This window comes from Thermobia domestica, chromosome 7, assembly GCF_964235325.1.
Source record: "Thermobia domestica chromosome 7, izTheDome1.hap1.1, whole genome shotgun sequence".
Lineage (NCBI taxonomy): Eukaryota > Metazoa > Arthropoda > Insecta > Zygentoma > Lepismatidae > Thermobia > Thermobia domestica.
The window spans coordinates 232,281,318-232,307,671 of record NC_137460.1 but is presented as its reverse complement, the minus strand read 5'-3'; the positions used below and the strand labels follow the sequence as shown (position 1 = coordinate 232,307,671).

The 26,354-nt window shown below is 34.5% G+C and overlaps 1 protein-coding gene across 2 annotated transcripts in view; it reads left to right on the top strand.

Annotated features, from left to right (window-relative positions):
- The window catches only part of LOC145690725 (uncharacterized), a 123,019-nt gene extending 98,023 nt beyond the window's left edge, over positions 1 to 24,996 (top strand). For both annotated transcript variants that reach the window (XM_081765901.1, XM_081765902.1), the window contains 3 exons: positions 2,281 to 2,408; positions 8,249 to 8,358; positions 12,336 to 24,996. In XM_081765901.1, coding sequence (XP_081622027.1) covers positions 2,281 to 2,408; positions 8,249 to 8,327 — 207 coding nt within the window. In that variant the 3' untranslated portion in view covers positions 8,328 to 8,358; positions 12,336 to 24,996. The remainder of the gene's footprint in view (positions 1 to 2,280; positions 2,409 to 8,248; positions 8,359 to 12,335) is intronic.
- Positions 24,997 to 26,354: the final 1,358 nt, after the last annotated feature.

Sequence of the window (26,354 nt, the reverse complement as noted above, 5' to 3'; positions counted from 1 at the left end):
ATTGGTACAGTATCCAGATTTTAGGTTAGAGTGAATAGATTTTTTGTTTTTATTTATTTATTTATTTTTAATTTTGAAAGGCATTTTTCAGTTTGTTGTCGATTATTTTGTTTGTATTTAAAAACCGTATTATACCAGAATCCTTTTGTTACCGAGGCGATTCTTTGATAATTACAGTAAACAATTCATGATTCTTTTTTGTTAGAATTAGATTTATTATTTTCAGACATTTCCTTAACTTATTAACTAGCATACATATTCAGATTACTTAATTTTTAATGAATTTGGATCTTTAATCTGTCTGCCCATGTGTCCGTCCGTAGGGAGAAAAAAAAAATCAGGAACTACTTGATGAATCGCCGTCAAGTTTTGGCTGGGATGTAGAGGACCAAACGTTAGGAATAGAGTTTGCTGATGGAGTTCATCCGGTTTTAACATCGATCACTGTTGGGCAATAGCGGTAATAAATAGCGAGAAGCGGTTTCCTACAGTCGATTAAGCGTCCCAAGAATATATTCCATCTCCACTCTAATGTTTCAACTAAACCCGGAAGTGGTAGAGATGCAATCCAGTTTCAATATAAATTGAGAAGATACGACGCCTTACAAACCAAACTTCTACACGTGATGTACACTCATGCCCAAAATGATTGTCGCATATCTATAACTGTTTTCTTGTAAGAATATAATTTGATAATGATTTTGCAGGGTACTTTTAATACTGATACTATGTGTATAATCGGAAAATGTATATTTGTAGTAAATTTCATAGGAAAAGAATTATAAATACGAAAATTAGAATGAGTAAAACAAAATGTTGCTAAATGGACAAGAAAGTTTTATTTTCGTTTTATTGTTCTTATTTACTGCTCTTTTGACATGAAATTCGCCACATACATATCTTTGCCGATTATACACATAATAACGTTATAAGAAGTACCGAGCGAATTCGTTACCAAATTATATTCCTACAACATCATATTCATAGACATACCACAATAATTTTGGACATGAGTGTACACTTGACACGGCTTAATCTCTCTTGTATGACTTACTTTCGAAAATTAGCACGTTAGCTGCCAAGGGTAAATTTTGTTGTTCAGCAGCAATAAACTGCCAAACATACATACTTACATTATTCTTGTTCTGTTCATATTTTTAAAACATAATGCTAATGTCGAAACATAATCAAAGGCAAGGCATTGAATCCGCACGCATGAAAGTTGGGGGTCCGATTGGTCCTACGTGCGTGTTTTTGTTTATGGGCCAAACGATTATTTACAGTTGAACTGGAAACTCTGTTTGATAATCATTTTTCATTGTTACATATGCAACCTAGCTTTGTGTGAGAAGAGTGGAGTAATTCCTCCTGCTCTTAATACTAATAAGTAGTTTCTTTGTACAATGAAAAACGAAGAAATATGTGCAGAACTTGATCTCATTAGTAATAGCACTATAGTGACCTAGATCTTTCTGAAAATTCAGCGAATGATAGGTATTTTGTCAAAATAAAGTAGATTAAGTAATGAATCCATTGTTAAACTTTTAACATGTCATTCAAAAAGCAACACGTAGGTCCGATCGGCCCTACGAAAGCAGTAAATGCTTGTTATTTGATATTCACCGCCCCTAGGAGTGTTAATCATCAATATCTAACAAAATCTACAGTATATATATCTCCTATATTATGGATGATAATAACACTACAGTTCATTAATAGTACAGGCAGCACTTTACAATACAATCACTCTAATGGCAACTCGACGAATTAGAACATTTTCTTAGACCAATCTAGTGGGTCCGATCGGCCCCACGTGGCAACTAATGTGTTAGGAAAAATTACGTAAGATTAAGAAATTTCTGAAATAAGTATTTTCACAATTCAGAACAGTTTTTCTTCTTCTTCTTCTTCTTCTTCTTCTTCTTCTTCTTCTTCTTCTTCTTCTTCTTATTATTATTATTATTATTATTATTATTATTATTATTATTATTATAGTTTTTTTGTTTTTGTTTTTTAAATTAATTAATTAATTAATTGGGGGCACGATGGCTCAGTGTTAGTGAGGCTAAGTAAATTTATGGTGGTGAACAACATCGTGTGCGTATGTTTTCTCGGGATACTCCCGTTTCCTCCCCCTTTGTCATTCCACCAATTCTTCCATCATGATTCACTTGCGTTAATCGTCGTCTCCCTTACCATAAAAGGGATAATTATGGGACATTAAACTGAAAGATTTCATTTCATTTTTTAATTAATTAATTAATTAATTCTTGTTTACAGGACCAAAAGCGTTGCTCTTCCAAATGCATGTGTACATCGTGCAAGAATCGGGATGCTGACGAGAAGGCTGTAGAAAAGTGTATTATTATTGAACCTGGTTATGTACCAAGGAATACCGGTGATTCGCCGTAAGTATTCTAAGATAATATTACCTTAGTATTTGGGTCTATTCGACGCCAACAATATGCACATGATTATTAAAACAATAGAAACACTATTGCAATACATAAGATATGTAAGATGGTAACGCTGAGATACGTGTGCTCCACCTGATCTTTGTAGTGGTGTGTTAGATAATTGTTTGTAGTAGGTTCGGTAGGGAAAGAGGTAGACGAAGATGATGCGAAATGAAAAGCCTTTCTGAATTTTAAAGAGGCCAAATTGCGTATCTAAGGTGATCTCTGTGTTAGAAGTGTCACGAGGAGGAACAGTGTTCAAGTGATGGGTTTGCGTACCATGATAAATGACAGTATTCCTCTCGAAACCAATCACGATTTCTGTCCTCTATTCCACGACTAATCAGGGCTGATCTGCAAGCTAGCAGTGGTCCTGCACTGTATTAGTATGCAAGCTGAATTTTTCAAACATTTCTATTATTTTGATCATCATTTGTATATATATATATATATATATATATATATATATATATATATATATATATATATATATATATATATATATATATATATATATATATATATATATATATACAAATAATATCGGGTTTTAGGGCTTTGTAGTATTTAGTAGAATTAAGTCACAATTATAAATAATACATGAAATGAAAGAGCAACTGAAACCATTTTGTACGCATGTATGCGCATGTACTGTTTCCTCTGTCTGCCATTACAAAGCGCTAGTAGGAAAGATGGCGACTAGTGAGCAGAAAGCTTTTTGTGTTTTACATTTTGCAAGCACTGAATGTGTAATTACAGTGCAACTGTCTGTGTGGAGAATTTTAAGGAGGCGCTTACAACTACGTCCGTATCGTTTGCACTTGCTACAAGCCCTAAACCCTAGCGACTATGGTTTACGAGTTGACTTTGCAAATGACATGTTGCTGAATGACGATGAAGATTTTCTGGATCGTCTTGTCTTCAGTGGTGAATCGACCTGTCACCTAAGTGGCGATGTGAACACTCATAATGTTCGCATCTGGCGATCAGCAAATCCCCACGAGATGATACAGTTGCAGTGAAACTTCCCTAAACTGAATGTGTTTTGTGCCATATCCCGGCAGAAAGTTTATGGGCCTTCCCTGTCTATCAACTTGATGTGTGCCGTGTGACGAATTGTGCTCACATTGAACACTTGTAAGAAAACTATTTGAGTTGCTCTTTCATTTGATGCATTATTTGTAATTGCACGTTAAATGTAATAGTTACTACAAAGCCATGATATTCATTTTGAAACATCCTGTACTTTGTATGTATATACTAATACTGTGAACTCTGTATATGTACCCTATAATGTGCACTGACATTGTAAATATTTGAATTCCGATCTTTTTAACAGTCTCTCTCTTAGTATAACGAGGTATTAATATAGCAGAAAGAATCGTGTACATACAATTGAACGGGTGAGATTAAGAAGGGAAAGATTCCACATAACCAAACTTTTGGGAAACTGAAAAAAAACTTCATAGTAACCAAACAAATAGTCACAGGAAGAAACTTACTATTGGAAAGTTGCTCCTTATAACCTCAAGTAACATATACGCAAAAGTGTTTTACCACTACATTCTTATTATGGTTATTATATGAGTTTAAAAACGGTGGAATCTTTCCCTTTTTAATCTCAACAGACTTAGATGTCGAAAAAAGTAAAGAAAAACATATTTATGAGCTTAAAACTGTTCCTTACTTATTGTTAAACCAACAAAAGTAAAGAAAATTAAACATTATTCACACGTGTTATAAAAATAAAATACATGAGATATTGGATTGTGCCTTTGTACACTGTTTCTATTATTACTCACTGTCCTCACTTTCATGCTCATCAGTAGGCATGTATTGTAAAATACTCTGGCTTGTTCGGGCAAATAGTGAACCACTTTGGCAACATCCTCGAGTTTCTTCCTTTATATGGGAACGATTCCATTATATGCCTTTTCAACAGGAGGGTATGCTTCACCACCTTTGTACAGTTTAAAAACTTCAGTTTGTAGCCCGTCTATAAAAGTGTGAGCTGTAATATATCCCCTTTTTGTTGTTGGGAATGATAAGTGTTTGTAGGTACTGATTTTAAAAGGCTGTTTGGTTGGAACACTAGCACAAGTCTTTTTGAAAAATGTTGGCCACCATCCTTTGAAGTTCAGAATGTGTTCGTTTGAAACGGATTTCACCTGAAACAAAGGCTGCTTGCTTTTTGCAGTGCTAATCATATCGTTGTATTGATCAGGGGAATAAATCCTATCGTGGCGTTTCACGGCTCTCTTAATACTACCAAAGTTCTGGTCGCAGGGGAGAAAACTGTGTCCTCTAATGGGACAAAATACATGTACTTCATTAAATCGCCTAATAATAGTAAGAAACAGGAACAATCTCACCAAAGTGTGAGATTGCGGTTTTACCCGGGACATGAGTCATGGAACACGTATAGAGTTTTAACTTGAGAGAGTTTTTACACGTGTAGAGTTTTTACTGTTGTTTATATAATCATACAATAAAGAACACACCTTGTTTGCTCCTTTCTTTGCAACTCCTTCATGATAGGTGTACATAGTAGCTTCTTCATTCCTAAACTATGAACAGAAAACACGTAATGCCATAACTTCCTTAACAGGTATGCACGGCAAAGGAAGATTTTGCATAAAATCAAAGCAGATTCCATGTAAGTTAGGTCATTTCTATTAGAGCATAGTTCAGTTACTTCTTGCATTTTCTTGTAAAATTTACTTGCTCTTCTTTTATGAACCATCATTTCAGCTACAGCGACCCGTTTAGCGTTGTCATTCAATGTCGATGATGATATTTTTGTATTTAGGTCTTCACACGTTGAACACACGTCAACTTGCGGCCTACGGAATCGGTACCCATAATTTTCCTTGTAATAAGTTAAAAAGTATTCATATTTTATTATGTCTTTTAGTTCTGGATACTTTTCCAGGAACATTTTATGCTTCTTTGTGGATGTCAGCCCAGAATCTAAATATGTAACAGGATTTGAAGAATAGTGAGAGTTTTTTTTTTTTTTTTTGGGGGGGGGGGGTAAGACTGGATGTGTTCCTTTAGCACTATTAAAACATCATTGGGAAATTTCTTATGGTTATCGTGTTTTCCTCTCATGTCAGTAGGTTGCTCGCCTTTTGCTAAAATTTGTGTTAGCCAATAAACCACTTTATTGTAAACAGTATGAAAGCTCATAAAAGCTTTCCGGCAAATTTTTACACGGTTAGAATCTTTCATAGCAAAATATTTAAACGATGAAGGAAATTTCTTAGAATCAGGACATTTAGGCCGGTGCCGTTCAACATCATGTCGTTCTATCAGACCTATCAGATAAGTGTCCTGTTCATTCTTTGGTCTACCACTATAAACACATTGAATTATCTTTTCTTTTTGGTCATTATTAAAACTAACTGTACACATTTTCTTGCATTCACAGTCGTGTCCGGTCTTCTTTTTTTCAACTAACCTTAAACTTGTAGTCACAAACCCCTCCCCCTCCAGATCCTCTTCTCTTTTTAACGAGGCTTTCTTCACACTCCGAAGCTTCAGACATTGTTTGAAACACTTATTAAATGATGACATAGAACAATCACAAATAAAATCTAAAAATAATCGCAATCTCAAAATCAAGAAACTGAAAAGCACAAGTGTTGCATTCTCAAATCACTGAGCGCTTTGTTGGAGAGAAGAAGAACTAAGCGCTGCTGAGAACATGGAGCTAAATAAGAACATCCTGGAGTGTCTACCGAGTAGGGTAAATTGAGACTACCACATGTCCGCGCAACGGACCTTAACTCGGCAATATTAGCCGATCATATTTTCTATAAAAAGCAATTACAATACTCGTACTAATGGAGTTAGATATAATATGAACTAGAGGAACTGCATATGTGAAGCCTCTAACAGTGACAACACGGACCTTTCCTAGGAAATAACAGAAAACCGGCCTCAATTTGAACAAATTCCGTTTCATAGCAAAACAATAGGAACTTCAGATACCTAGGCACTCTAATATGTTCTTATTTCGCTCCAAGGCTGAGAATAAGAAGATAAGATTCCTGGAATGTTTCCTTTCTTAACCTCAGTCAAATTTTTCACGTGCTTCTATATCATAATGATGAAGGGAATCTTTCCATTTTTCATGCCAAAATATGCGACTTAATTAAAGGAACAAAATGGCTATTTCAACTCATTTCGACAAAAAAGTGGAATCTTTCCCTTCTTAATCTCACCGATTCAATTATTCACGTTGTCAAGACTAGTGTTGGAATCTGAAGTCATGTAATTTATTTCATTTCTAGTTTGTTATAGTGCTTGTAAGAAAGTATTGAGAAGGGGAAAAAATCGTGTGAGACAACCGATATCTGATGTCAAAAACCTGGAGATAAAAAAAAAAATCTTATTGTAGAGGGTGTTCGAAGAATAATTAGGTGATTTCCTGTATCGTGTTGTCTTCAGTGTTTTGTGCCATATCTCGGCGGAAAGTTTATATGGGCCTTTCTCGATCATCGTATAACTTTCTAACTTTTTAAAGAAATTTAATTTACAAAAAGAACTGACACAACATAAATTAATCTATGGAATTCTCTCTTCATTATTTAAATATAACATTCTTCAAGTGCCTATTATTTCAGGCTTTACAAATTCTTCCTCTTATTCTACTATGAGTTATAAGAACGTGGTCTCCCTGTTCGACGCAGAGGAGTTACATACTCCATATGGTCGGAAACGTATAATCAGATTGCGTATTGCCATCTCCGAGGATGCCTTTCTTACATTAAAACATGTGATGTAGCTTCTTTGAGTTGCAGTAATTGATCGTTGGTTTTCAAAGTAAAGTTGCACTGTTGTGACTCTTCGTTCAATACTAAAGCTTTCCGTATCTTAAGTATATAAGCATTCTAAAGTTTTTACCTATTCTCTTTCCAGCCTTAGAAAAAAGTAGATGTAAACAAACCTATCTGACTACCAGTTTGTCGATGACCAGTAATTGGTTGTTGGTCTCAGTGCACTAGTATCCTATCGCAATATAATCCCTACTAAAATAATAATTTGAAATAATAATATCTGAATTTATCCTACAGTTTGTGATAATAAGCGCAGTAAATATAATATTTAACAACAGATGTAGCTTTATTTCAACCTCACCCATATCTGAACATATAGTATTTACTGCGTATGCGTTCAGGCGCCTTCCCCACTCATTTAAAATTATTGTAGAATGCAGAGTTTCATGACGACGATGTGTGATAATAATCCATTTTCGTCTCGTGTTATAAAACACAAAAGAGGACAACATGAATAGATACTATCTCGTTTATATAAGGATTTAAGAAAATATATATCTCCAACATAGCAGTAATCAGTGTCAGTCCGTTAATTATTTACCAACAAACTGTAGCCTTATAGTCTGGAAATTATGCGACGACAGTAAGTAAGCAGACGATCTTGCTGTTCACGTCTCTCGCTGCCGAAGCATGTGTGAGCCGCGGAGTAATTCATTTCGCTTTGTTTCGCTTTGTTCTAAGGCTGGAAAGACTTTAGTATGTTCCTAAATTCACTGAGAAAATTTTTGACAGTAGGTTTTTAAGTCTCTATTTACTATGCTTTTCACAATATCCCAATGTAAACTTTCGTATGGTTGTAGAGTTAGTAGAGGTTGTAGAGTAACTCAAACTCGAAGTAGCCGTAGAATATGCTTTCTTATCGTGAATTAACTTTAAGTAAAATGTTGCAAGGTTTACAGTTATTTAAAGTATTAGGAAGAAAATACTAATGGATTGTTGTAATATTTTCAGGTCAGTGGATTTGAAAACTGTGATACGAAATGTGAAAACAGATGATAGCTTATCTACGGAAGATGTGTCAATGAGCTGAAGTGTTCCTTATCATTGAATTGAAGTGTACGGTGAGTATTGTCTTCTGAATTAGTTTTTCTTCTCCTCCCCCTCTTTCGTTATTATTATTATTATTATTATTATTATTATTATTATTATTATTATTATTATTATTATTATTATTATTATTATTATTATTATTATTATTATTCACTACTATATTTCGGTTTAAACCGGTTTTACGTTAATAGCCTAATGGGTGTCTCTGTCAAGTGTGGACTCCTGGAATAGTTCTTGTTCTCCAAAGAACTTCTTGACTGTATGACAGATGTCAAGAAGTACTCATTTTTGTAGAATTTTTTAAAATATGTTTTTGCATTTATTTATTTGTTTGTGTCACAGTGCTTTTAGAGGCAATGACCGAAGCTGAGATAATGATTGATCTTACTGTAAGTTTCTGACATTTCCCTCTTTTCTTTATTTCGTCTGTCAGGTCTTTATATTGTTGAATGTTGTTCGTGTGATGTGAGCAAGGGCCACTGCTACATCTGTAGGGTGGTAACAAACCTGAAAAAGTCAGGGATTTTGAGAAAAACAAAAATAGTCAGGAAATTCTGCCAAGAGTCATGGAATGTCGATTTGCTAAAAATGAAATTTAAAAACAGTTAAAATGAACATTTTAAGACGATTTCAGATGTGGATGACTGCTTGTTTTTAATTGCCAACTTGAAACTTAGAAACTTATCTATGATTTCCACTAATGATGTGTAACAAACCTATCTTCTGTAGTTGTGCCCATTAGCTTTTGTTTTCAGTCGTGCAGTGGAATATCATATTGATGAATCAACCACAAAATGCAGCTGGATCATGGATCCAATTGTTATGGTGTGAAAGCAAAATTGTTATGGTGTAATCAAAGTATAATGACATAAATCAATGAGTATTGCTGCTAACTAACTAACTAACTAACTCTATGGCTTATGGAACCCGCATGTTCAATGCCGCGTTCACAAAAGCTCTCCACTGACTTCTATCCTTAGCTAACTGCATCCAGTTTCTACTTTGTATTCCAATCTCTGCGAGATCCTGAGTATTGCTGTAAACATGTGAAAGTATCATTAATGTTCCCAGACAGTGTGATTGCCGGAAAAACCAGCTTCAACGTCACAAAATAGCATAAGTTTCAGTTTATGCGTTATGACGTATGTTAAAACTGTTACAAAATAGCAATAGTTAGTGTGTTCAAACTGTTACTTGTTTTTGTTTTTATATATTTTTATAACATAGCCTTCCTCAGTGTGCTGTTGTCTTTACATTTAAAAGTGGAATGAGAAATACCTTTTCGGATTTAGGAGAGATGCTGAGTATAAAATGAACAAGATTCATGTCATGTTTCTGTATGGAGTGCAGGCTACTATGATATTGAGTGACGAAATTTGAAATAGAAAATTTTATGGAAACTTCTTAGACGATTGAATTGTTTGTTAATAAGGTGTTGAGGAGAAGAGTGAGTTATTTGACGGAGAGCGATGACGAGATGATCTTGAATAGTAGTTGGTGGACGATGTGACGGAACAGATATGGCTCCAAATGGGTTGGGAGCGTTTGATATGGTAAGAGTGAGTGTTCTTAAAGTGGCATTATTGTATATCGTGTGATGTATATGTCAGTTTCGAAGTATTAATTTTCAAATTTCTGTACTTAACTTACTTAATGTTCCCTATTTTACGCCGTGATTATTTGCGATATAGAATTCGATCTATATATCATCTCTGAAAAATTACCTTAAGATCCTAACATCCACACTCATAAACCTAGCATATCAACAAACAGTTTATCCGTTAAATGAAAGAAAGAAAGAAAAATAGTCCGATTCTTCTCGCATAATACTATCCTACTATCCATTCTTTGCAGAAACACTACTCATGATTTCCCAAAGGTTACCAAAGATTGAAAAACCTTTCATGCACTTCAAAAATTCCGTACTATTGACTATAAACTTGCATGCAGACTCTGTTTACCGGAACTGGACCCTTGAAATCTCTCTCTTTTATCTGTAATCAATATCAAAAGCATATATTCATTAACAGTTGTATTGTTGAAACAGTTTGATATTTGTATTTCCCAGAACCTACAAAATACACCGGACTCTCTTTAATTAAAACGTGGATAATTCGATCAATAGTATATTCCGATTGAAAACTGCAATGTAAACAAAGGAAAAAATCATGGGTAAAAAGTGAAATGAAATCTTTCAGTTTTACGCCCCACGGTTATGCCGGCGAGGCTAAAGGAAACTGTGATCATGGGAAATGAACGCAATGGTGGAATGAATAAAGTGTGAGAAAGTGGAAGAAGCCTGAGAAAACCCACATTTTTAGCATAATAAGATTCGCTGATGACAGCACTGATAGCAGAGAACGAAAAGGACTTGCAGAAAGCATTTTCAAACTTGAGCGACAAACTAGAAAAAAACATTCAAAATAAAGATAATTAAGAAAAAAAATATAAAGTGCACAAGAGCAGGATAGGAAGGCTCAAACGTATGGCTCGAGAGAGACAAAATCATAGACGTTCCACTATTTAGGAAGTCTAATATCCTCGGACGGAAGAAGTGAAAAAGACGTAAGTTTCAGAATAACACAGGCTAAATAAGCATTCAATAGGAAAAGAGGACTGCTATGTGTCCTTGGACGTTCGAAAACGATTTATTAAGGCTCTGATATGGAGCGTGGCGCTTTACGGATCAGAGACGGGGACATTGAGGAAAGCTGAAATGCTCAAGCTGGAAGCATTTGAAATGTGGCGTTGGTGCAGAATGCTGCGCATATCATGGACCAAAAGCAAAAGGAAAGAACACGTACTAAAGGAAGCTAATGAAGGACGACAGATCATGAAGATAATATAAAAGAAGCGAAACAACATACTTGGCCATTTTATTCAGCACTCCGATTGGATCACCGTGTTGATAGAGGGAAAGCCAGGAAGAAAACCAGGAGGAGGGAAAGAAAACTGTTAAAATTTCTGTTTTACCCACCAACGGAGTCACATATCTGTATAGCTTTCTATAAAAAAAATTAGCACACTGGTACAGTCATGTAAAATTAATTCTCATATTCTTGGGTAAGTTCTATTTTAAGTCCAAAGGATTCTATCTGTAATTATTGAATTTTGAGCTTTTACAATCCCAGTCTTTGCTTGAGTACAATTGCCTGCTCCGCGATTATGACTCGAGTTATCATCGACCTAGAGGGGGAATACTTTGATGGGCCACTCTGTCCACTTTTAACTACTGAGAAACTGATCCCTCAGGTGTGACAGACATTAAATAAATTGCGACAATCCTTTACGGAGCAATAGGTTAACACAATAGTCAAGATTATCTTCCCTGGTTATTACTCCATTCCGCCGTGCTGAGTGATCTCTGCACACTTCGGGAAAGGCTGCACCAACTGTGGGAAATAGGGTTGAAGAAATTCAGCAAATTGAATTATGGTAACCTCACAAGACTTTAATGACATTTGTTCATTTGAACTAATTACTAACAAATAGCTACATACACGTTTACTTATTTCACACTCGAACATGAACTTCAGATTATGTCATAAATATGCAACACGCATAATAGTATTCATTGCTAATTGTAAAACTTTTGTTTGATACAGATTTAGATGTTTCCAATTCCTGAACAGAGCTAACACTGTCGCAGTAATTATTACTACTTTCAATTTGACAGTCTTGCTAGATTTCAGCAACCCTTTCAAATTGTTGACACAACCCTTCGCGAAGTGTGCCGAGAGCACTCTGCACGACCGAAAGGAGTAATTACCAGGGAAGATAAATTGTACCAGCGTGTTGAGCTATTGCACTATAAAGAATAATAGTAATGTGTCAAATGTCTATCGCACCTGAGGAGTTTCCCAATAGTTAAGTTGGACAGGATGTTCCCTCAAAGCATGCCGTCCCAGTTCGGTAATAGAGTCACCCACCTTTGTAAATGCTGCGCTGTCGATTTTCAGCTACTAAATCATTTTTCTTTCTTTTGCAGATCTTACCAATTGCATTGATTCCGTTGGAACCTGCATGAGAAGAATTTTCTTGGTGTATAGATTGCAGTATGACAAGAGAGTCAGGAGAGAGATAACGTTAGAATCTTTAAACTATCATGAACAACAGTTACTGTGTGTAATTAAAAGCTATCTAATATCTTCAACAGACAAATATATTGTCAAGTCGGTAGGAAAATAATGTAGCATTTTCGACCTGTGTCTTTAGAAGGAAGTATCTTCGCTTATCATAAATTATTATTAATAATACAGTGGAACCTGGATAATTCGAACCCTAAGGGACTAGTAGAAAAATTCGAATTATACAAAAATTCGAATTAAAAAAGTTTTTTGTAAATGGTTGAAATAAACAATCAAACTTCAGGTTTTAACATAAGGACCATTATTGGAGCTAATAATAAGTGTTTTAAGTACCATACACTCATTGTAAAACTAGAAAAAACATAGGTTAATACAATATGAAGTAAAATACTGTACTGTAATACGTACGTACACACACTAGCACTGTATTATGCATGAACACTGAAAAATCATAAAAACAGATAAAGAATATTACTGTATTAATAGACAAATAACTGTCATGAGACTCAAAAAAATCAACATTTTTCAAAAAATGCTGAGATCTTTTGCTTGTTTCCTAGAATTTAGTCTCTTGGTCATTACAAATGAATCTAACAAATTCAAGGAACGGAATAGTTCATCACTTATTTCATTGGTGTACGTGCTGGGAGAAGAGTGGAGGGGTGGGTGCAATGACCTTCAAGCTGAGTAGTCTACGGGCGGGGCGGAAAGTCTGCTACAGTACGTATCTTGATCCGTTTCTTGGAAAATCCGACCCGATGACTTGATCTCCTTTTAAATTTACACGGCAAAAACTTCGAATTATCCAGATTATAATTCGAATTAACCATGATTTTTTTTAGCTTTGTTTGTATATAAAATTCTAGGGACCAAGAGAGAAATTCGAAATAAAGAAGTTTTCGAATTACAGAAGTTCGAATTATCCAGGTTCCACTGTAATAAAGAAAAAAAGTTATATTTTGTATACGGTACACTTTTGCCGACGAGAAGCAAATGTAGCTAAAAAGCGTGGAATTCTAGGGACTAGATGAACGTTTGGCACGCTTTGTCATGGAGACGAGTTAATCCTTTGCGATCGTCCAATTTGTGTTGCAATCGTTGTAGCTCTTTGTGCATTTGGCCTATTTCCTGACCTTTTTTGCTGTGATGAATTCACCAGAATTTAAGAAGCTGTAATACTAGTTCTCTCTATAAACAAGCAATCAGTTACCATAACCTACCCTTGGTAAATTGGCACTTGGAAAAGTTCATCTTTGCCACCCGCAGAGGATATATTCTTTAGGAAAGAGCTTAAAAGCCTTAGTGGGTGTTATAGAAAATTAACCTATTAGCCTGCTTCTCCCACTACATGATAGTGAAACAGATACTTTCTCCGAAATTCGGTGTTGCCAACAAAAATCGTACTGTACAACAGCTCTCGGCGAGAATAGGGGGTGAGTAAAAGCTGATCTTCTTTGTCACATGAGTAAGGAATGGAATGTCTTAAATGTTTTGGGGAAGAAAAAAGTAGTTTGGAAACTCCGAGTGCTTGGTGTTGCTTTGTTATTTGACATTTGCAACCTGCTTTCAACAGAATATTTCTTCTTCGTTGAGAAGGAACGACCCATATATGCAGGCAAGTTGGTCAATGTTTGTTTATTTCCTCGTTCTCTATATAGAAAGAAAGAAAGAAACAAAGAACCCACATGTGAAAGTCATTAATCACAGTGTAATGGGGACCAAAACTATAGCAAAGTCGTTGGACACACATTAAGTTACATTGTCACTAGTAAGAGGATACGACTGTTCGGACAGTTCCGATTACCACTACTAAGGGTCACCTTGTTGCGGCCACTCTACACTTCCCATCATATGTGGTAATGATTGAGGATTTTTTTTTCCACGAAGAAACAGAAAACGTTTTTCTCTTTCCTTTTACAATTCAAGAGGTGTCCCTTTGTCAAGCTTTAATTTTTCTAGCAGATCTGAATTGTCATTAACGGTTGGACAACTTACGTCCAACTCTCGCCAAGTTTTCAGGAAATGCTTGGGTTTGTCTCGACTAACTCTTTCAAAATATTGTTATGAACTGGGAAAATCATCTCAGCGAAATTTATGGAGCGCTTTCGTGAAAACTTCATTCATTCCGAACTATGTTGGTTATTTACTGTGCAGTTCGGGGTTGGTTAACCTTTTGTTTTACCATTTTTATTTTAGCAATATGCAACAACAAAAGTTAAAGCTACACTCGATATAATAATCGTAATTAGAAATAGTGTGCCATATCCTATATATATATATATATATATATATATATATATATATATATATATATCGTTTTTAAATTTTACAAAAGTCCTGATTGTGAAATAACGGTTTAGTAAAAACTAAGAAAGCTGCATTGTTTTCCTACCAGCTCGATACTTTCTGAAATTGCAATAACTAGTAAGTTTTTGAGCCGCTTTTGTATTCTATTAATGTTGAATTCTGGACCAAGAAATTGAATTGAACGAATATTTTGATTTAAATAAATTCACAATATGTATTCTATAGATAGTATGAAAACTGAATATTTTAATGGAGATGTATTATCAAAACTAAGTCTATAACGGAGTACTTTCTCCTTTTTCAAATATGGTCTACCAACAGATTTTACCAGCAAATGTAAAAGTATAAGAAGTAAATGATCTCACAAATAAAATGTATATACAGGTAATTGTAATCCAAATTGTAAGAGAAGAACAGGCACGTATGCATATAAGTGACAGTATATTTAATTCTGATAAGTAACATATAGTGGTTAGCAAATAGGTTTTAACAATCTTACAGTCTTCTTTTGCAAGTAAAACTCTACCAAGCGCGCAAATTTTCTGTGTTTTAAAGTGTGTTTTACAAACTAACTTATGCTCTATCATCTGGTTCGAAATATAGCGGGAAGTCTTTAGAAAAAAAAAAGTACACATGTTATTTATTTTGTCGTCAAGAAAGAACATGACTAATATAAATTATTTTGTTTACAATGTGTACAGAACTTGTCATAAGAAAGAAACTCCTTGATAAAATAATAATAATAATAAAAAAAGTAAAGTGAAACTGCGGTAGGGCTAAACTAAATAATATAATAAAGCCTGATAGCTACTTTAAAATATAAAACCAGGTGTGAGTGACAGAAAAGAAATTACTTGGAAAGTCAACATAATACCAATTGGTCATGTTGCAGACATTACTAATTCCGAAAGTTAGAGAAATCATGAAAGAATAGCTAGATGAGAGAATAGCTACGTGATTAATTGAGTGTCCAAATGTTAAGAAATTAAAATTAAAAAGTACGTTTAGAATTTTATCGCAGTTATTTATTAGACATTTAGAATACTGTCCCAATTATTTGCTAGTTATCAAACAGTTAAAATGTACCGTAATCACTTTTTATTCAAAGCGTCCACAGTCAGTTTATCATGTCGACAATTTAAGTTTTCTGTTCTAATTACCGGATAAATAACAAAAGGATACCAAGATCTCTACTCTTTAATCTGAACACAGTACCTAAGTATAGAGGCGAGACAAGCGTTACGTGAGTTCTGTTTTCTGTAATTAGTAATCTGTGACATAAGGAATAAAATTGCATAAAGAGCATTCAAGATAATTTTTCATTTTAAGTAGAGCTCTGTCGGTTCGACTTTATATCTGTACATGTGTGCGATAAATATTTTACAGTTTTCAAAATAATAATAAGAGGAGCGATCCGAAAGGTTCAAAGTGTTGTGAAACAAATTTAAGGAAGATACATAGCGCTTTGTTTCATTTTACAGTAGTTTTCAAATATTAAAGAGGATTGAACTCTTCCTTGTTTTTGTTGTATTTAAAAACATAAAATGTTGAAAGAATTGACGGAGTAATTGTCGTAATCTACATCTACGTAAATTTGGTACTGTTTCTGTGTAATTGTGACCAGTATTTTTGTCCTGGAAGATTTGGTCACCGTTTTTCCCTTGTTAACTGTTTATAACTCTGTTTATATGTTTTCTAATGCACGTATACAAAGAGTACTAGGAAAGTTATGCAATACAGTTTTATTTATTTAATTTTTTCAAAATAATGTTCACCGCATTCAATATACCTTTCCGTCCTCCGAAACTAATCGTTAAACGAGATCTGCCAAGTTTCAGTAGAGAGTAAGGCACACTCGTTGTCCCAAGCCGTCAGAAGATCCTCATCACTGTAAAACCGCATCCCTCTCAGATTCGTTTTCACATACGGAAACAGTGCAAAGTTGCAAGGAGCAAAGTCTTGACTGGAAGGAGTTTCAGTCCTGTAGTGGTCAGATATTCGGTGCAGGCTTTCGCGCGGTAAGCTAGAGCCTTATCATGATGGAGAAACCAGGTGTCCATTCTTGAATTTGATCGAAGGTTCGTCATAGATTTGATGACTTTAGGCAGGCATTGTTCAGTGTGCCACTTAGCTGTGATTGATTTTTGTGTGTTCAAAACGATACGCTCCACAATTCCACTCGATTTGAAAAATACATTTTCTGTTTTACTGATCTAGAGTTTCTGACAGCTACGGGAGTGTCCTCAGCTTCAAAGACCCAAACTGTGTTCTGAGTCTTGATCGTCACATCTTAATAGTACAACCAAGTCTCATCACCTGTCATGATATTGTTCACATATCGTGATTATCCTTATCAAACATTTGCAGCATCTCGCGGCACCATGTCACGTCATGTGCTCTTCAGTCAGGTTGTACGGCACCCAGGGACAACAAAGTTTCTTCACGTAAAATAGAACTAATGACACAGAATAGAACTAATTGCTGGTGCATTTAGGCCTAAGGTATCCTCAATGTTCTGGTAGGTCACTCGCCTTTCTTCGTCAAGCATTTTCCTAATAGCAGTAATGTTTTCCTCCGTAACTGACTTCGTGACCTTCCTGCCCTCTCAGCGTTCTCCAGAATAAAATTTCCAACTTGGAATTTTCTGTACCACGTGGATATATTCGTACGATGTGGACAGACCACCCAGTGCAAGAATCATTTCTTCTATGCACTGGTCTACGTTTAAACGACGCGCAAACTTATACTGCAAAACTGCTCGTATCTCATTTCGTGACTTAAGATATCATACAAGCACTTTAGACTATCACTGCTTGTGAATAACTCAGCCCTTCGACTTTGCACAACTTCTGTGCAAGTATGAACATGCTCAGCATGTACCAAGAATCCGTTCCCTTCTGGATGGTTGCATCGTATTGCGAAACTTTCCTAGTATCATTTGCACTTGAATACACTCAATATATATGCATGTTTCAAGCATAGTTATTGTGTTCTCTTAACACTTACTTTTCAAGTTCAAGTAGAAAACTGTATTTATAGATGTCACATTTATAAACTTGGTTTGGTTATATGCGTGAATCCATAGTAATGTGTGGAAATTTAACATTTATCCACATGTTGCGATTTATTTAGCACCCTTCGTTAAGATGAACATCATCAAATACTATTTAATGTCTTAACAGAGAATTCAAGGTTTCACCAACCAACATCCTTTAATTTGTAATAGCTCTTTAAAATTGTATCCAATTGTTACTGTCGCAATCGTTGAGCATCTTTTAACAAATGCTGAAATAGATTGTATGTAGTTTTTCCCCACTGATTTTTCTTTCGAGCAACAATACCAACAGGAAGGAATCTGATTAGTAGTTTCAATGTGTCTTCATAAGATGTGTATTATATATATATATACAGGGTGTTTCGAAACAACACTGACAACGTCTGGGAGGTGATTCCTGACACCAAGATAAAATCAAAAGTATAGACCAACGTGGGTACAGAAATCCGTCATTTCGGAGTTATAGGCTGCCGGAAACATGAAAATATGAACTTTAAAGATCCATAGCTCCAATACTAGGGGACCTTTTGTAGTCGGTCTAGACCACGTAGAAACTAGTATGTGCCGTATCCAAATATCCATTTTGAGAACCCTGGAATACCTGCAACAATTTTTATACAGGTAGTTGGTGAGTACTTCAATTTATAATCCCGTAGCCAAACTCCCTCTATAAAAATTATTGCGTGAGTACCGCAGGATTCTGAAGCATGTATTTTTGGATAGCGCACATATTAGTTCCTAAGTGAAGTCTTGACTCGACTACGGTAGGTCCCATAGTATTGGAGCTGTGGACCTTTGAAGTCCATATTTTCATGTTTTCGGCAGCCTAAAACTCCGAAATGAGAGATTTCAGCACGCAGGTTGGTCTATACTTTTTGTCTTATGTTGGTTAAGGAATCACCTCCCAAACGTTTCGGTATTGTTTTGAAACTTATATCTGTGGTATGGGTCTAAAAGAACCAATGTCACATTTTGGCAAAAATGAGACGTTCCTCAAATTTTAACACCTATAAATGGATATTTTCTTGTGAAAGAAAAGCAAATGTTAATATGAATGGTACATATTCCAAACTACTTCGTGTTGACATTTGCTCTTCTTGTACAATAACAATGATAGCAATAAAACTGATTATGCAATGAAGAACCTAGTCATTTGAAGTTTATATAGACTGTATGATAAACAGGTTTTTAAAAATCTAATATCGTTGTTTCAGACTGATATAGTTTTTGCAAACATAGATCAAAATAACAAATTATAATAAAAAGTTAGAGATTGGTGTGAGTACTCTTATGTTCTTATGTAGACGGAGAGTAATTGCCTATTGAAAATTACTTATAACGTTTTATTAAGTAAATTGTTGTAGTGATGTTGATCCGAGAATGGTATAAATGCAAAATTAAAATTTCGCATAAGCACCAGCATTTCTCACGAGTTTCTGTAAACTTTCGATGTGGCCGCTACTGAATGTTACTTATCCCATGCCGAATGCGACCTCAAAACCCTTCCAGAGCATGGAATAGCAATTCTGATTCGCATTAGCGATTTGAGGCGATAAGACCAGTGCACCTCTCCTAGGTTAACACACAGACTTTATTTCGGTAGGCAACTTACACAGTTATTACACCACCGCCACGCATCGGATGATGGAGTAGATAGTCTAGATACGCAAAGAACTTGCCTTTCTTTCAGTTATCGCTGGTTGGAGTGATCCACATTAAGCTTACTACCATCACTAACCATATTTTGCGCCATTTCTAGGGCGATAGCTAACAGTCTTCCAAAGAAAAGAGGATAGTAAGTTCACCTCCTAAGTATGTCTGTTGGGGAGATTATCCAAGCGAGTAGAAGTCAACAGCGTATATACTGTGTCAGCGACTGAGACAGTGAACTCACTTTCCCCCAAGAACATCATTAGCTTGCCCGACAATACCAGATAACGAATTCCACGATATTGCCTACAACTCGCAGAATCCAACTATGATAGTTCAATGGCGCACTGTAACACGCCGGCGATATATACTTTGCTACCATTTGTACCACTGAATACCGTAATTCGTACTTTGAGGGCAGCTTAGCTGGCTCACACAGTTTTAAACGTTGCAGCGTCTTTAGTTATTTTCTATTACTGGAAAGATGGTAAATACATGTATCTATCACTTTAGAAATTAAAGTACATTTTGCTTCATAGAAAAACTTTAGAATTTACAAAAATAAGTAATAATTCTCAATAGGCACTTACCTTTCTCCTCCTTGAAGAATTGTTATATTGTAGTTCTATAAAGGCGAGACAAATCGTAACGCAAAGTTGATTATTACTACGACGATTGGTATTCATATACCTAAGGATGTGGCGCAGATTTAAAAGAAAAAAAAAAAAAAAAAAAAAAAAAACCAGCACGTACTATATACTACTTCAGATCAGTAGGGTGATTATTCCACTGTTAAAGGGTATCAAGTTGACTATGTGTTAAGGTAATGTTTTGGATATTTTCCCTCATGTTTTAGATTTACTTAGTGGTTCGAATAAGTTTTGTGTTTCATATTTAATACTTAGAAGACAAAATGTTTTTTTTGTTTGTATTTTTGTTTGTTAACCAATTCCTCAGTGACTGCCGGCTCCTTTTATGTATGCTATATTACATGTGTGGAATGGATTTTAATATATATATATATCTTATTGAGAACATTATTATTTTGCATTTATTTTATATATTTTTAAATATATAAGAATTGATACTGGAGACAAAGCTTCTCTTGAATAATGCAGACATGAAGTGTTTTTATTTTATAAATATTGTTTGTTTGTGTTTACTTTGGACTCAAAATATCAGTTGTGTTCTAAAAAGCGGCTAGATGATGCATATACGATACGAGGAACGTCATACACTAAAGATCGTTGACAATATCATATTTATTGTAGGTATATGACCTAAGGAAAACATATGTAGTTTAACAGTTCAGTTTGTTTGATCTCTCGCCGAGACTCAGAAAATGAATTCGACCATCCTGAAGTGCAATTTGCGAGTTGCAAATTCACAAATGGAAATCAGCTATAAGTGAAAATTATTGATATTAATCATCTGTATACCAAACCCGAGAACGAGTATCATTCTACCCCATTGGAAATGTTATCCCGAGAAAGAAAATCCCACTTGCTTGTTATGTCTTGAACATGAAGGAAGATGTTAAATATATCTTACTATTTTCCGTGTTTTGGCACTTGTAGAACACCGTATACAATAATGTTTGTCACTGTACTCAATAAGGTAAAACCAAACAACTACTCATTGTATTAAGAGAATTGTTTCTATTGTTGTTCGTAAGTTTCTGTTTACTATAAGTTACAATTAGATGTTACTAATTCCATTTATTTTGTGTATTAGCGATTGAACTGTGTGGCCAATATGCACCATAGTGTTGACATTGCTGTTTTAAGGTACCGCTCACTTTCTTTTGGACTACTCTGTAATAACATTCGTAACTTAGATATTTGGAAGTATAGGGCGAGTAAAAAGCTACTGAAGTTCAGGATGTGTTTCTTGACCCCGATTGTCATAAATGGGTCAATCCGTTTGAAATGATTTTTTTTTTTCAGAGGGTTACTTGACCATTTTTAATTTTTAAAATTGTATTTAGATACACAGCAAAAAAAAAAAAAAAAAAAAAAAAAAAAAAAAAAAAATGAGGTGTTAAATTAACGTGTTAACACCAAGGCATCGCGTTCCGAGCATATCAGAAGTAACTAGTAACTGGCATTGAGAATTTAATTAGATTTTACTGACGCTATGAGCAAAGCTTTATGCATTATATTTGATCTTTATACCAAGCAACGAATGACGTACTATGTTGTCTATATGTCACAAAAATATTTTTGTAAATCTTTGAATTGTTTGACAACAGTTACATGAGTAGCTGTTCTGTCATCTGTTGTTCTTATGTCCTAGCGCATAAGAATAACAGAGGATTGCGGCACTACTATCCATATAGAAATCATAGTATGTTATTCGTTACTTGGCATAAAGGCCAAATATACTGCGTAAAACTTTGCTTATAGCAAACAATCAAATCCAGTGCAAATTCTCAATGCCAGTCACTAGTTACTTATGATACATTCGGAAGGCGATGGCCTTGGTGTTAAATTAACAGACAAGTAACACGCTAAACTGGTAGTCGTTTTGTGTTAACACCTCACTTTTTGCTGTGTACTATTATTACACCCATTATCAGCACAAAACTAATTTTTATAAAGTTTAATCCCAGCCCGCTTGTGTATGGTGATCATTTTTGTTGAGCATTGCGTGCCTTATTATCGACTTTGCAGACGTTAGCGTAAACTTGTATATCTTAGGCTAGGATTATTAAAAAATATTGCAACAAATACAATTTTGTTCAGTACTTTCTGTACTTTAATTTTGTCTAACATTTATTAGCATGAAAAGCCTTAATAGGTGAAAATTACTCCCTAAATTTAGTATTGAAATTTAACAAATTACAATTTTCAGAGCTGCAATTTATAATGAAGAAGTGAAATATCAAAGTTGATTTTTTTAAATCATAACTGGATATGGCACTGTACTTACTTCACTAGAATAGCAATACTGATACGTGTTTTCTACAAGTTTAAGTATTTTTTAAAATTTAATATTTTGCAACTTTTGCATAATTTGAAATATATATCTGGCGGGATATGGAATGAAAAGCTTTCTTTAATATGCAGAATATACATCTATATCAGGTGTTATCTCTGGCGGGATATGGAATGAAAAGCTTTACTTAATATGCAGAATATACATCTATATCAGGTGTTATCTCTGGCGGGATATGGAATGAAAAACTTTCTTTAATATGCAGAATATACATCTATATCAGGTGTTCTAAAAGTGGCACCCACGGACCACAGAGCAGTATTCCAAAAGTCAAACAGACAATATATATATATATATATATATATATATATATATATATATATATATATTTGTATACCTTTGGGGTCCTCGTCTGGAGACGCGAATTGCAGTATGCGCCAATAAAGAACCATAGATTAGATCTACCAATCCATCGAATAATTACATCGATTCTTACCAGATGACAGTTAAAGTCAATAGATGTTGACACTAGCACCTTAACAATCAATGTAACTGCTTAATGGATTTATAGAGCAATGCTAATGGTTCCAGGTTAATATGCGATGTTGCCATGTAGTGTAATCTTGATTCCCCATAGCGGCTGAAGGAAACCCCAGAGGGCATTCCATCATATAACATTTTTACTTTTTTTGACCTGTAGAATAATGCTCTGTAGTCCATGGGCGCCATTTTTAGAACATCCGATATAAGTGAAAACTATAGTAAAAATTTCAACTTTGATATTTGACTGTGAACAAAGCTATAAATTTTTAAAAAATAGATAGTTAAGGCGAATTCGGGCCTTAACCAAATTAAAAAGAAAGGCTAACTTTCTCAATAGAGATATTTTAATTGCTATTTTTACATACGTATGGGTAACAGCTATCCTCTTAAAATAAAAAGAAATCCATTATTCATCAGGAAGAAATAAGTAACAAGAGAATTAAGTAACAACAGCCTATTAATGTTAGGTGCAAAATTGAGAAAAAGTTATAGTATTTGTCATTTTTTTCTAATCTAAATGACTGTTGAGCCTAATATACTAACAAATATTACAAATTTTAACACTACTTTTTGCTTGTTTTTTATAAGTGAAAGGAGATAATGAAATGCCACGTACCACAATCATAGATAATGTTATTCTAATGTTATTCTACAGAAAATATGAACCTGAAGAATTTTCAGTGTTGCCATCCATAGAAATTACAGTGTTGCCAGAATAACAATTCCCCCAAAATCTATGTTAAGGCAGTGACTAGAGAAAAGAACTGAACTGCATTTGATTACGTATCATGTTGTTTTCGTATTCTGTGAACTACTTTTTAAATAGTAGTTGTATAGTTGGTAATAAACAAATTAGTTTTTACATATCGTTATTAAAATTAATAATGTTACTAAAAAAGTAGTACTCTGGTTGCTGCCTTAGCTTAGATTTTTGGGGAATTGTTATTTTGGCAACACTGTAATTTTTATGGATGGTAACATTGAAAATAATTGAGGTTCATATATTCTGGTTCTTTAAACGAGCTAGTGCTTGATAAGTTGGACTTCTTTAATTTATAATAGAAAATGTATATATATACTACGGTGCTTGAAGAAATTTAAAATCGCCATCTTTGGTCATCCGACGAGTCATGCAAAGCATAGCCTCACCAGAACATTAAATACACAAATAATACAGGGCTATGTTTGCTGAAGGTATACTGATGATAAAGATATACAACAGAGGTTTCTAATCTTTTTATATTCGCGAACCAGCAAAATACTATGAAGGGAGGGAAAGCAGAAGCAAAAGCCTCGAATGTTATATTTTTAAAAGTTATGTCTCTCACACGTAAACGAATATATTAAGCTGGTAAGAAAGTCTTAGGATGTTTTGTTTCCGAACTTGTTGTAGCTAACTTCGCCCAAGATGCATTAGAAGTAATGATTTTGCAGACCATGTGTTAAATGATAGTAATTAGGATCCGAAAGAAATGTGAGTGTTGACACATTCGTTGAACGTAACTGTACATATAATAATTTGGTTCATTATAATTGTATCCTTTATGTGACGTCTTATCAACTGTATTTCATTTTCCATTGGTGCACTTCTGTCATAAAAATACATTAAAAACTAATATCTATCTAGCCTGCATAAACAGACTGTTCATTAATTTTCTTAATGTTTCTGGAAACGTAAAAGATTTACGAAATTGTAATAAACTCTTTGGTTTGACTGTTCTAAATGAAGATGTAAAGAAAAATTGTGTCAGTTACTTCTCTAAATGTTTTTTTCTCCTGAAAGTATTTTTATTCCTTATACAGCTATTGTATATAGTTAATATTCAGTCGAATGAAAATAATCTAACCAAGCAAGGTAGCCTATTGTTTTTCTTTTTTTCTGTAATACTTGTGTTTGTGGTTTCTAGTGTGCCTTTAGTTGACAGTATTAACAATCCATGCCTCGAGTTTGTTTGAAGTGTTTGTATATGTTGTGAAAATGTGTATAGAGTATTATTTATTACATATTATATATAAATATATAGAAAAAATATATTATTTTCGTATTAAATGTTTGTTATATTAACTTATCCATTTGTTTTATTAACCTATCCAGAGCTCTTATTTCATTATGTACTAACAGATTTTTCATTCTTTGCACGGGGAGAATACGTTTTATTGTGGACATAAAAAACAACAGGGGCTGAATTTGGATTTAAACGGCATCGAAAGTGTAACCGTTTATCTCAGCGACCCCGAAAACAATGGATTTTACACAATATCGAACATTTGTTATATATACATGATATAACATTAATGCATGTACAAAAGTGACGAGGTGATTGCGGACATCTAAATAAATAGAAATGATCCTATAAACATGGGTTCGATGCCGCTTCGTTTCCGAGATACAGGGTGTTCAAATGTCGAGTCCCTCAAATGGCTTACTATGGGAAAGTGAATGGAAATGTTCAATCTTACAGGAATAATACAATCAAGTGGAATTATGCCTGTGCAAATACATTTACACTAACATGGAGAATTAAACTAATCAACATTTGAGGTTATTCTGTTGTTAGCGTTGCCAACCTGGTACAAAGTGTTATGTTTTCAAATAGTACTAGGCATCCACATGAAGTGGACAACATTGTTACTCAATAACATTACTTTATGGCTTTTAACATTTAATTACATTGTGGCTTCATACGTAAGTTATTCTCATGTGCATCCATTTGTAACGACACAACAACACTTTCATGAAGAGTTGTGATCTATGAACCGTTGTTTCCTATTGTGGGCCGTTAATTGAGTTCACACTTGGACGCCTTGACTTTCAAAAACGAAGCGGGATCTGCTCCATGTTTAGAAACATTTTGATGTCAGCAACTATATGCTAATGTGTGGACGTCTAGTGCTATTTGAAAACGTGACACTTTGTACCAGGTTGGCAACACTGACAACCCAATAACCTTAAATGTTGATCAGTTTCATTTTGTATGTTAGTGTAAATGTATTTGCTTTGGCATAATTCACCTTGATTGTATTATTCCTGCAATATTGAACATTTCCATTCACTTTCCCATACTGAGCCTTTGGAGGAACTCGACATTTGAACACCCTGTATCTCGGAAACGAAGCGGCATCGGACCCATGTTTATAGGAATATTTTTACTTGTTTGGATGTCCGCAATCACCTTGTCACTTTTGGACATGCATTAATGTTATATCCTGTATATCTCTCTTCCTCCCCAAGTTGCGTGGTGAATTCGGATTTAAATGGAATCGGTAGTGTCACTGTTCATCTCAGTTAACCCGAAAATTATGAATTCGACACTAATGTCGGTAATTTTCGATCATTTTTAAATATCTCGTCCCTCCCCCTCCCCCAAGTTGCACGATCAAAGTGGCATACGAATTTCATGTTTTTCTTAGTATATTAGCAGACAGT